This window comes from Stigmatopora nigra, chromosome 1 (genome assembly GCF_051989575.1).
Source record: "Stigmatopora nigra isolate UIUO_SnigA chromosome 1, RoL_Snig_1.1, whole genome shotgun sequence".
NCBI classification, from domain to species: domain Eukaryota; kingdom Metazoa; phylum Chordata; class Actinopteri; order Syngnathiformes; family Syngnathidae; genus Stigmatopora; species Stigmatopora nigra.
Window position 1 is genome coordinate 7,094,606 of NC_135508.1, and position 13,305 is coordinate 7,107,910.

The 13,305-nt window shown below is 38.7% G+C and overlaps 1 protein-coding gene across 1 annotated transcript; it reads left to right on the forward strand.

Moving 5' to 3' along the window:
* The first annotated feature begins 630 nt into the window (after positions 1–630).
* sonb (SON DNA and RNA binding protein b) lies at positions 631–10,122 on the forward strand. The gene is made up of 20 exons (XM_077731683.1): positions 631–736; positions 1,209–1,412; positions 1,674–1,708; positions 1,811–1,983; positions 2,083–2,249; positions 2,385–2,560; positions 2,692–3,355; positions 4,150–4,340; positions 4,534–4,677; positions 4,753–4,928; positions 5,678–5,812; positions 6,104–6,190; positions 6,274–6,477; positions 6,556–6,666; positions 7,508–7,624; positions 7,828–7,975; positions 8,044–8,112; positions 8,224–8,339; positions 8,415–8,516; positions 9,428–10,122. The coding sequence occupies exons 1-20, from the start codon at positions 654–656 to the stop codon at positions 9,503–9,505; spliced, it is 3,180 nt and encodes a 1,059-aa protein (XP_077587809.1). The 5' UTR covers positions 631–653; the 3' UTR covers positions 9,506–10,122.
* The last annotated feature ends 3,183 nt before the right edge of the window (positions 10,123–13,305 follow it).

The window sequence follows — 13,305 nt, forward strand, 5'->3', positions numbered from 1 at the left end:
GAAATTTTACTCAATGCATATCTTTAACATTGCAAGAAATAAATGGAATGCCAAGATCCAAAAAGTTCACTAGAAAAATGAAATATAAAATTCATTTATTGAATAGCAACACATAGTTATTTTTTTATTTTTAAAAAATGATGGCAGAAGCATGATATTTTATTTATTTATTTTTCTGTTACTGGCATGATAAATATGATCAAAATAAACCTTAGACAAATAATGTGAAAGTGGATTAGTAAGCAATAACAATAATAAAGCCACGTTATACACTGACCAACTTTCAGCCACAGTAGCTAGATCATTCCATTTAAATTACTCATTTATATCCTGTTTGTGATTTGTTGTAGTATTTTCTGGCAAATATTTTGGACAAATAATGGCTTCAAGAAAAATGGGTATAAATATATCATTTTGAAACAAAGCTCCGTAATCTATGCTAAATTCGAAAATATAAAACAAAATTCAACATAATTAATTATGATTAATTATATAGGAGAAAAAAACAATTCTAAGTGTACTACTAGTTACTAGTAGTACATATACTAGTAACTAGTATATGTAAAAACACGCACACCAAACAGGAAGTATTTTTCCGGAACCTTGAACCTGAAAGTGTTTCTACCCGAACATATAGCGGCACACTTAAAAACATGGCAGCCAACATAGAACATATTTTCCAAGATTTTATATTGAATAAAATCAAAGAAATTGAAGACCAGAATGGTGACACAAAGTATGTTATTTTAAAGTTTTAATACATCTTTTCTTCCTAATTTTCAATTTAAAACGTTTAAAATGTCCGCGAAACGATTTTACGCTTCTTTTCCCGACCTTAGCCTACTAGCAATTGATTACAATGCATCAATGCTTGAATAAAGTACATTTTAACTTATGGCTGTGTTGTAGCGCTGAGTTTATTTGGTTCAATCTTCCGCTAATCATTCAAAATATCGTTTTTGTCATTGCGATCTCGCAGTTTACAATGTTGTAAAACTGCACCGAATTCACGTGCGTTTTTTAAAATTTCAATATTGTTGTCATCAGACACGAATGGCAATCTAAAGTGAAGTATTTCCAGCGTTGCTGGTATAATTAACACATTAGGAAATGCAAAATCAATCGAAGTTGATTGATCGTTGTATAAACATTTTTTGAGCCTCTGTGTTGCCTAATATTGTTCTTATTTCTCCAAATCGTCTTGATAGTACAGCTCAAGATCCAGTTCCATGCAATGAAATAATTCCAGAGGATAATGGGGAGAAGAAGAGCGATGGAAATAGTTCACAAAAGAAACATAAGAAGCACAAAAAACACAAAAGTAAAAAGAAAAAGCGGAATCGGGAAAAAGAAAAGGAGGAGGGAGGAGAGAGCAGTTCCGATTCCTGGGAAGAATTGGATATTTCAACCAGGTAAAATGGACAGCTCAACTTACATCAACTACCAATCGTCCCATTTTAAAGAAACAGTAAATAATGTGTTTATTGTGAAATCTGTGCACAAGTAACTTCTTTTGTTGTCTTAGTATGAGTGGTGATCTATCATTTAGAATTTGCCATTTAGACTACAAAAAGAAGTAGCAAAATCCCACCTCACTATTAATTCCTGCTCTGGTACTCGAATTGAAAACATACCCTATTTAGTTTTTGACTCACTTTTGACTCTCATTGCAGAAAAGAAGCACCACCAGACAACGAACAGCCAGCATGTAAGTCTCTCTTTTTTTCCCTCACCATGTGACATATGATCTTAGCTAGCAAAATATTGCAGTCTATACTGGCTTTATTTTTCCGGTTTGGGGTTCATGCAGGTATTTCTAAAAGTCACAAGCACAAAAAGGGGAAAAAGAAGAAAAAAAAGAGGCATAAAGAAAATAAACCAAAAACCTCAACTGATTCTGACTCCAAGCAAAAACAGAGTAATTGTGCTGAAAGCCTGTTGCCAGGGCAACCTGATGACTTGCCTGATATCATCCCAAAACAGGTAACAAACCAAGCATTCAACCTAATTGACACTGAAGCTAATTTACTATTAGTCAAACCTTCAAAGAAATGTAATTTAACCTTATTGCGCTCAATCCAGGAAAGTTCTATTGGAGTAAAAGCGGATGTAGAAAAAACGGAGGCCTCCCATTCACATTCCAATGGTTCACATTCCAACTCTGAGAACTGGAGTTCTCAACCTGGCAAGCGAAAATCTAGATCTCCCTCCTCCCTGCCCAGTTTACAGGCTCCCCCCAACTCATCCAGGTACTGAGGACTGACTACCCTGTGAAATATGACTCAAAAATGCAATAATGATTAAAAATATGCTCATCAAAAAAAAAACCTTAACACTACTCTTTTCCCAATATTCCTCTTAATTCCTTCTGCATGTATGCATAGTTCCGAAGGCATTTCGGGCTGCTTGGAGCCTCCTACAGACTCCAAACAAGAACTTGCAAAAGACATCCAACTACTGCCTCCGAGCCCAAAAAGAAGTGACCCAGCAGAGGTGCAGAAGGTGGATCAAAATCACAAGCCAACAGAGACCAAACTAGAAACCAGCATAGAAAATTCAGGTACAAAATTGTTCATTCATAAAGCTTTAGTTTGAAAGGTTCATGGGCAGATCAACCAGCCATCTACCTTTTTTTTCCTCTGCCTATTTTAAACTTGTTCTTATTTAATTGTGCTTTATTTATTGTTACAGCTGCAGAAAGTGCTGCATCTCCATCTTTGCCAAATGCACAGAGTCTACCGCATCCAACTGATAAGTCTGTCGTCCCACAGCTGAAAGAATCAGAACCGACTTTGGCTAATACCAGAAATTCGCCAACTAAAAAGAGGTGTAAATCTTCCAAGTCCCCAACAAGGAACAAAGAAAAATCCACGCAAAGACGGAACAGATCACGCTCACAATGTAAGACACACAGGACTAGTTCCAAATCCAGGACCTCCCCAAAAAGGAAACGATCTCGGTCACCCCGTAAAATCCACAGGACGAGGTCCACATCCCGTAACTCCTCAAAAAGAAAGCAATCTCGGTCACCCCGTAGAACCCACAGGACAAGGTCCAGATCCAGGAGCTCCTCAAGAAGGAAGCGAACAAAGTCACCTAGTAAGACCCACAGGACCAGCTCCAGATCCAGGAATTCTACAAGGAGGAAACGATCTCGATCACCCCGTAAGAACCACAGAACGAGGTCCAGATCCAGGAAGTCCTCAAAGACAAAGCAATCTGGGTCACCCCGTAGGACGCACAGGACCAAGTCCAGATCCAGGAGCTCCTCGAGAAGAAAGCGATCCCGGTCACCTATTCGAACTCACAGGACAAAGTCCAGAAGCTCTTCAAGAAGGAAACGATCAGCATCAAGGTTGGTTTCCTTCTGTTAGTGAAAAGGTGCAATAGTGGCACAGGTGGTTGATTGAACGTGTCCTGCATTGATCGAAGGAATTGGGGTTTAAATTCAGCTCCTTTGTCCTTGGGCAAGATACATACTTGCCCATTATGAAAGTACCATATTTTCACGACTATAAGGCGCACTTAAAAGTCTTAAATTTTCTCCAAAATAGACAGTGCATCTTATAATACAGTGCACCTTATATATGGAAAAAACAAAAAACCACCACTGTCGGATATTAAAAAAACACAAACGCCTGAACTGAAACAATAATGTTAAATATGCAGATGCCATCTTAGTTTACAAAATCTTCCATCATATAGCTCCTCCCACACTGCAAGATTTTATCCAAAAAAAATCCTAAACATCAACAATGGCTGGCTCTAGAGGTGACTGTGTAGTGAGTGCTTCACACCTGGACGTCAATAGCAATTACCGTATTTTCACGAGTATAAGACGCACTTAAAAGTCTTACATTTTCTCCAAAATAGACAGTGCGCCTTATAATACAGTGCGCCTCATATATGGAAAATATGTATTTCATTGAGGGTGCGCCTTATAATGCGGTGCGCCTTATAGTCGTGAAAATACAGTAGTGTGGGGAAAAATTGTGTGTAAATGACTACTAGAGTTAGATTCTCATTTAGTGCGGAGTCAATGAATAATCCAGTCTAAAGTTTTTTTGAGTGTCTTGAAAAGCAGCAAATAACCATATGCTGTAATCTTATTACTATTGGTCATCGAAATAATACATGCGTTCTATGCAGGTCCAGAAGTCAGAGGTCGCGAAGGTCACGCTCCGAGTCACGGGATGCCAGGAGGAGAGCAAATTACAGTCAGAGGGACCGCTGGAGACGAGAGCCAAGTCACTCCCCTGTGCTTGTCCTGCGCAAAAAAAGATCCCCTACATGGAGATATGCCTCGCATCATGACAGCCCGAATCGGACCAGTGATCAAGGTCAGATATGGAAAAACTCATATTGCATATCCTATCATTCTTGTCTATCCTTTTGCCACTTTGACCCTAAATTGAGCAAAGTGATCACCTTAAACCGGCACCTCTACTGACGAGTTGCATTGGAAAAGATCGCATCATAACTCACTTGTACTGCTCAGTGGAGACATGATTTTTTTTCTCATGTTTCTCCCAGGCAAGGAACAACTGTTGGAAATTGCCAAGGCTAATGCAGCCGCCATGTGCGCTAAAGTGGGTATGGCCATCCCTGAAAGTCTGAAAAGCTCAATGCTGTCGATGGCGTTCCCTAATATGGCCATGAATGCTGCCATGACGGCAGGTGCGAATACTTCTTCGAAGGCACATATTCATACATTAACTGTTGTGCGTCATTGACTGTCTTCTTGCCTTACAGCAACCATGACCGCTGCCATGTCCAACATCAACACCTTGTCCTCGTTGCTGCCGCTGCCCAGTATAGTCAACAAACCTGGTGCAACTCCCACCAATCCCTTAAATGCTGCAGTGGAGGAAATGAAAAAGAAAATGGAGAAACAAGCTAACATCAACAGTATTAAGGAGTTCACCGATGTAAGTCGACAAATTACTGTAACCAAAAATGAAGGTTCTAAAGATGGGATAGCATCAAAAGCATGTACCGTATTTTCACGACTATAAGGCGCACTTAAAAGTCTTAAATTTTCTCCAAAATAGACAGAGCGCCTTATAATTCAGCGCGCCTTATATATGGAAAAAACAGAAAACCAAAAACTACCACTGTCGGATATTAAAAAAACACAAACGCCTGAACTGAAACAATACTGTTAAATATGCAGATGCCATCTTGGATTACAAAATCTTCCATCATATAGCTCCTCCCCCACTGCAAGATTTTATACAAAAAAATCTAAAACATCAACAATGTCTGGCTCTAGAGGTGACTGTGTTGTGAGTGCTTCTTACCTGGAAGTCAATAGCAATTACCATATTTTCACGACTATAAGGCGCACTTAAAAATCTTAAATTTTCTCCAAAATAGACGGTGCGCCTTATAATACAGTGCACCTTATAATACAGTGCGCCTTATAATACAGTGCGACTTATACATGGAAAAATGTCATTCATTGAGGGTGCGCCTTATAATGCAGTGCGCCTTATAGTCGTGAAAATACGGTACACAATCAAAAACGCAAGAACACAACAAATGTCTGGTGGCAGTCACACAAGCGGGATTACGGTTTGTCATTTAAACACGATAAATATTGGGCAATTCATTGAAATTGTGAAGCCAATAAAGTAGGCTACACAGCTAATAAAATGCGCTTTGTATTTTTTTTTAGAAATGCAGGATGATTGTGGACAGCAAAGGTGAGCTGCCGGTCGCGCTGCCCCATGTGGAGGTTGACGAGGACGACGGGAAACTATTTGGAGGATCAATTCTGCGTGAAAATAAAGCCATCTGCTTCAACATCGCTGTAAAATACCAACACATGCACACACCCTTTAATACACACTTTTCTCAAATTAACCTTTGTATAATTCAATCAAAATGTAATGATGACCTTTTCTGCACATGCCCTGTTAAAGTTTTCAGTCGGTACATTTTTGCACAAGTTTGTTCATAGTGTATAAATTAGTGGATAGTATTTAAAAAGTCCATTTGGTGTGGTTAATTTTCAAAGTAAAGTCACATCTTCAATGAATGTTAGAGTATTAATGGTGTACTTGTTGATGTGTAGTAAGAGCAAGATGTTTAATCTCTCCAGAGTGCCACAGTGCGACCAGCTGCTCGAAGTGATGCCGGGAAAGCGAAGGAGTTCCCCGTGTCGTCAGGATCTCAACACCGTAAAAAGGTCTCGAGGAAAATTTTACAGTCACATGTGAGGACAATTAGATTTTTTTTTACATTATAATTGACTCCATGTGTATCGCCCAGGAGAGTAAAATGTTGGATGCCTACGGAGATTGGGTCCCAGTGGAGAAGTCGTCAGAGGAGTCCAAGAATGCTGTTAATGCCGTTGATGCCGCGGATGTCAACTCATCATCAGGTTCCAATGAGGCCTTGAAAGCCACCGAGTTACCGGTGACGGCTGAAGAATCGCCGGCAGACGACAATGTGTTTATCGATCCGCTGCCGCAGGTTTAGTTTCACCAAGATCTAATTTTTCTGTGCATGTGCTCAAATATAAACTTGACTAATCATCTTTGCTCTTTGCAGCAAGTCGACATCTCACAGGCCGTGAGCGAGAGAATCAAAGCTCAGAAGCGATTGGCCGAGAACCCCTATGACGTTAACGCCATTTGCATGCTGAGCCGGGCCCAAGAGCAGGTAGCATACTTTTACTATTGTTCTTCTTATTATTATTTTTTATGTGAGGATAATAGTCTAGCAATTTTTCCAAGGTTGTAACTGTTACTAACTCCAAAAAATAGACCAAAAAACAATAAATTTACTAAAGTTAAATTTATCCCAAATATAATGTGTTTATATAGCAGTAAATTGTAACAGCAACATCGGAATATGTTGCATGATGCATTTGGGTTTGTGTAACATAACCAACATGATTGAATCAAACTGTAAAATAATTACTAATCAGGCGATCATATCCAAAATAACCGAACTCAGTTTTTGCTTCCGTTGCCTTTTTATAAACGTGTTTTAGCGTGTGGGTGTAGCGTGCATGTTTAAGATGTATATGTTGCCATGACTGGCTATATCTATAAAAACGGTGCGTCTTTTGTGTGTTTAAAATACAGAAATATCGCTCGTTATTGACACTGCGGCTAAAAATACGATGCACCGTATAGTCGTGAAAATACTGTACAATTATAAGTACATAAAAATCCAATATGTTGGGTCAACGCAAGTTTTATTTTTTAACAAAAGTATGGTGCCACCAAACTAAATAATAACTTATCTGGTTAACACAATACAATTATGCATAATCATTTCCACCCAGATTTAGTGTAAGTTTTAATCTATTTTTGAGAATATCTTTTGCAGTTAGGCGAGGGAAAAATGAGTAATAATCAACAAAGTTTGAGTTTTTTAATGGAACTGTAAATAAGATACACATGAATTTCTGGATTTGTATGGATGGGATTGGGCGTTACCATAGAGACGTTAGAGATTCTATTATCTGCGCTCATCACAAGTTCTCCTCTAACAGGTGGATGCGTGGGCCATGTGTAACACTGTCCCTGGTCTTTTCACGGGCTCCACAGGCGCTCAGGTCCTATCCTCGGAAGAGCTGTCCAACAGCGGGCCCCAGGCTTGGCTGAAGAAGGTAAAATATGCAACAAATTAAAACTAAAAATGAATCTCCTGGAATGGTCAGGTTAAAGAATGTAAAATAGGCCTTTTTGCTCAGATAGTTGCTCAGAATTTCATAGAATGTTATTCGGTTAACTCCTACACAGTCCAAATCCCCAACCGGTATTACAAATTTGATTTGTGTGTGTTCTGACAACCTTCAATTGTCTTGGTTAGGACCAATTCCTGAGGGCAGCGCCAGTATCTGGTGGCGTAGGAGAATTTTTGATGAAAAAAATGGGCTGGAGGTTCGGCGAAGGCCTCGGGAGGAACCGGGAAGGCACAGTGGAACCCATCTTAATTGACTTTAAGGTGGACCGCAAAGGTCAGAAAGTCACGCTGTACTTTCTCTATTCTTTAAATGAATATGTACTCATGATTTGTTTCATTCAGGACTACTTGCTGAAGGGGAGAAGGCACAGAAAACAACGGGAGGAATGGTTGTAACCAAGGACCTCATGGGTAAATAAAATATATGAGGATGACAGAGTAAAATGACTTTTGGGGAAGCACAGGACATTTCAAATACATTCCCTTCAGACCTCCTCATCTTATTTCAGTCTTTCAATATAGGCAAGCATCCAGTGTCGGCTCTCATCGAATTGTGCACAAAGAAACGGATGACACAGCCTGACTTTGTCATGGTACATCACAGCGGGCCGGACCACCGCAAGAATTTTCTCTTTAAGGTGGGTTGTTTTATTTGTTTTTTTCTGCAACTTGGCTGGTTAATGGGAATAAACAATGCATTGTGTACTCACCAGGTCACTGTCAATGGAGCTGACTATCAGCCCCAAGCAGCCAGTCCCAACAAGAAACTTGCCAAAGCCATGGCGGCAACAGTGGCACTGCAGGCCCTTGGAGAGGTAATGTCAAGTCTAGTATGATTTATAAAAATCGTCTTAATGCTGTCATTAAAAAGTAGTATTAAATTAAGTATGTTAGTATGTGAGTTAAGGATATGTTTGGCATTTGTGTCAATATCAGATAGACCAGGGGTGGGCAAACTTTTAGGACCTGGGGCCACAATGACTTTAAAAATTTGACAGATAGGCCGGGTCAGCACAAGATACGATACATATAAAAAAGTGCATCCGTTAACAGTACATAGGAAACATAAACAGAAAAAAAGGACTAAAGTATTAACATACTCATTACTCATCATTAAAGTAAAAAGTATAAAGTACAAAGTAATGTAAAAAAAGGAATGTATTAAGAAATATTAAAATGTAATTTAAAAAACGATGGAGGGGCTGTAAAACACGAAAATCAAATAAGAGTGGACACAGCTACTGCCACTGGCTCCCGCGTGACAGCGCCCTCTTTGGAGAAAAAAAACATTATCTGGACAACGTTGGCGGGCCGGATTAAAAAGCCTAGCGGGCCATATGTGGGCCGCGGGCCATAGTTTGCCCATGCTGAGATAGATAATCTGAAGTAAACAGGCTATTGGCGTCAAGTGCATAAAGAAGCACAACAAAACTCAGTTTCAAATAAATGCAAGCCGTTTTCTCATTTCAATGTAGTTGTTATGCATTAAATCATTTTAGAAGCGGGCGTCATCATCGCGCCAGGGGATTCTTTGCAATCCAAGCACAATGTTAATGTCTACTTCTCAGTTCACTTTCTTCAACCCCTGTTTTTCAACTTTTAGTTTTATCTGATTACACAATGTGATGTATACAAAAGCAGTTTCACACCAGAAAGGCTGTGGGAGTCAAGGTATGATGTATCATCCACTGACAACAGCTTTACTTTTTTGGGTCTGTTTCACCAGGTTCCCAATGATGGGCCAGGACTCTTTACAGGTCCCGTATTCACAGCAGCCTCCACTGGGCCTCTTTTCTCCACTTAGTCGTTCAACTCCTTGTGCGGCCATTGTTGTTTTCTGCACATTTTCAGTCTGTTTCTACCCCTTATGCAGGACTGTATAAAAAAAAAGGCTTAATCCACTATTAAATATTTTGATTCAACAGTACAACGACCATATATAATAACGCCAGGAAGATGCTGGTTTTATTTTGGAGGGGTGAATTAACTCAAATTTTCTTTAGACCTATATCAGCACCCCCAACCAGATGTAATCATGTTCCTTGCCTTTTTAAGACTGCAAGTTTTTCTGTTGAAGTTATTTTTTTAAATGTTCTTTTTTCTCTCAAAATCATAACTTTTTATCCCCTTTATGATATTATTTGCTTTAGATTTTAAATGTTTGGCGTAGGGAAAAAGGCTCATTAGATAAAGCGAGTAGTGGCCTTTTTGCACTGTGCTGTATATTGACAATAAGCATTTGGACTCGTGCACAGGCGTGCAACTTTGGAAAGATTTTAAACATAAAAACATGAGAATTGTAAGATAGATTCAAATATAATTTTGTGTAGGTTTGTTGTATTACAGACAATGGATTGTTATACATACATTCAGGTGTTTCTCATGCACTGTGTGTTCAAATAAAGCTATTTATGTCACCTAGTGGAAGAATTGTATTTTGAGGACTGTCCGCTAAGTAGCTTCATGCAGGAGATGATAAGGAGCCAATTGCAAAGCAGGTAGGAAACCTCTATTTTTCTCATTTGGGCTTATGGTGATGAAGTTGGTGGTGGTGGTATTGTAACTCCAATATGTTCCAATTTTGATTTAGACCAAAAGAGGGCAGCACTTCGACTTGTAATTACTATAGAAAACACTCCAAATGACACTGGAGTACCCAGTGTACCCGCACAGGAACTGTAGTGGGTTGTGTAAGAAGATAATGGCTTCAGCCAAATTCTGCCCACTTCAATGCATAACACAGGTGGTGTGTGTAGAAGTCAGTTGAAAATAGTACATTACTCACTGGATTTTTCACCTCTCACAATTTCTTGTTTTGGAAGTAAATCATGCATGCATGCAGTTGTGTCAAATAGTCAAGCTTTCTTCTAGCTCTGTGGTTGTATGTTTTTCACCATTTTTCAAGATTTTCTAGATTTCAATTGTTTCCAAGTCCTCCATTGGGTGATATCAGCCACACAGGAAATTTTAAGTTAATTGACGTGATGTGAATATAAATCATCTGCAAATATGGGGAGTTTTTTTTTTTAATATCTTATCTATTTGAGTGACATATAGTGATTAGCAGAACATCACTGGTTTAGTTTGCTCTATTAATTTACTACTTTGGAAAAAATGTATGTTTCATATTAAGATGAAATGGAATGCCATTCTTTCATGCCACCCCCCTAAAACTAGACCATTTCCCCTTTTGTTTGTAAGAAAGATACTGGTATCTTAGGTGTAGCGACAGGCAGAGTAATTATATACAGTAATTGTCGTCTGCCAATTATTTGATTTATTTGATTTGACTTGATTTTTAACTCATCAAAAGGCCAGTGGTACTCAAGAGAATCACTAGGCAACAGAAAAGTGTTTTTCAATCCCACTGATTTCAACTTGACGAGTAATGATCCGAGACCGGTCGTTTGGTCGCAGGTCAAATGTACTTAGATAGTAAACAGTACTTAGATATTAAACAGTACTTAGATATTAAACAGTACTTAGATATTAAACAGTACTTAGATATTAAACAGTACTTAGATATTAAACAGTACTTAGATATTAAACTACTTAGATATTAAACAGTACTTAGATATTAAACAGTACTTAGATATTAAACAGTACTTAGATATTAAACAGTACTTAGATATTAAACTCTCTCATGAATATAATTTTGAGAGCTGGTTTCAACAGTAAACTCTCTGTCACCATTTGACCGGTGACCAAAAGACCAGCGACCAAACGACCGGCGACCAAAGTTCCGGCGACCAAAGTTCCGGCGACCAAAGTTCCGGCGACCAAAGTTCCGGCGACCAAAGTTCCGGCGACCAAATGACCGGCGACCAAATGACCGGCGACCAAACATCCGTCGACCAAACGTCCGGCGACCAAACGTCCAAGCACCATAATGACCGGTGACTATCAATTTTTACTACATATTAATTTAGGGTCTTATTTTTTTATATTAATTGTTTCACTGCTATTTTAGTTGTTGACTTGCACGCCTTCTGTGCAGACAGCTTGTGTTTTGTTCCCAACCAACAGATGCATTGGTAGATACGTAAACTCTATCATGTATTGGTGTACCTCATGATATTTTAATTGAATCTTAAATGTTTTGAAGCTGGGCTTAGAGTCGATTTCTGATTTTTTTTCTTCATGGTGCCTCCTTTTTAATTGGATAATATGGTAATTAAATTGACTGCCACTGTTACTTCAAAGCCATTATGGTATTAGTTTAGCTTTGAAGTGACGGCAGCTGTTAAAGCAGGGCAGGCAGGCCCTGTCGAGAAGGTCTTGCTGAGGGCATCCTATCCACTAGGGGGGTCCCCAAACTTGGGCTTTTCACAACATTCGCTCAAGATAATTACATATCGCTCCTCAGAGTTCAATATTTATATTTTTAATGATCTTAAATCTGATTCATTAACTACGTACTTGTTATGTAGTTGCTCTAGTTATCATTTTTCTTCTCATAATGAAGCTACTTCTTCTTTTTAGCACTGTCTAGCACTTGTGGTCAGTTTTGACCTAAAAGGATCTGTCACTAAATTGGTATTCTTCTAACAATTTACATATTTTCAGCACCAACTCCGATGAAAGGAGATGGAGAGCAGCCATTGATTTCCTATCAGACACCAGCAAATCCAACTTTTTGCACCTTAATTGGTAAGACTCTTGTTTGGAACTTTTGAGATGTGATATTTTATTTCAATCTAAATGCACTGTTCTGTTTCTTCTCATTATACTTTCTTGGTAGCTCCCAGATGATGAATGTTTTTAAGCATAGAAAGATCTTTAGATGATAATATCTCGACTAAATCGTGTTACATAAGGCAACAAACTGCACAGCAGGCTCAGGGTATGATAATAACATGTTGTGTTGAACCCAGATTTTTTTGTATAACTGCCGATATTGTCTCTTGAATGAAGCTTGGTTTTTCTTGGAAATTGCAGATACTTATTTTTCTGTCTCATCATCTGGCCTTTGCCTGTTTCTGAAGAATCTTGCTTATGGGAGCAGTTTAATGTGCACAGAGGCACTAGGAAGATAATCACTACAGATAATCTTTCTAGCTATCTGATGATTGAGCCTTTTGCTAACTTTGGTCATAAGATGGGGAAAATGTTCATATCGCTGGATTGCCTGCCCTATGTTCTTTTGACTTTCAAAAGAGAATATAACCCAAGCAAGAGTTATGTCAGATATTAGCCAATTCCCTTAAAAACACGTTGACTTTGCATGAGTGTAGTGATTGATTAAAAAAATACAATTATTTAAAAGGGGGAAAATCAGGAAATTTTATATACATATATACTCTTCATTTTAATTTGATCTGAAACTTAATTTGATTTGAAAGTCGCCACTCATAATTTACTTTCCCGGGCCACACAAAATGATGCAGTGGGCCAGATTTGGCCCCCGGGCCGCCACTTTGACACCATGGCCTATGACCTGGAAACCACATGTGGGCATCACATCTTTGGTTCTCCTAAGATTACAATGTTAAATTTTGGACTACATGACCTGGCGTCCATTTAATATGTGGACATCATTTTTCTCATATACTACATAATGTAAAAAGATTTTTTTTTGTTTTTAGACTCATCAAGTCCCGATTC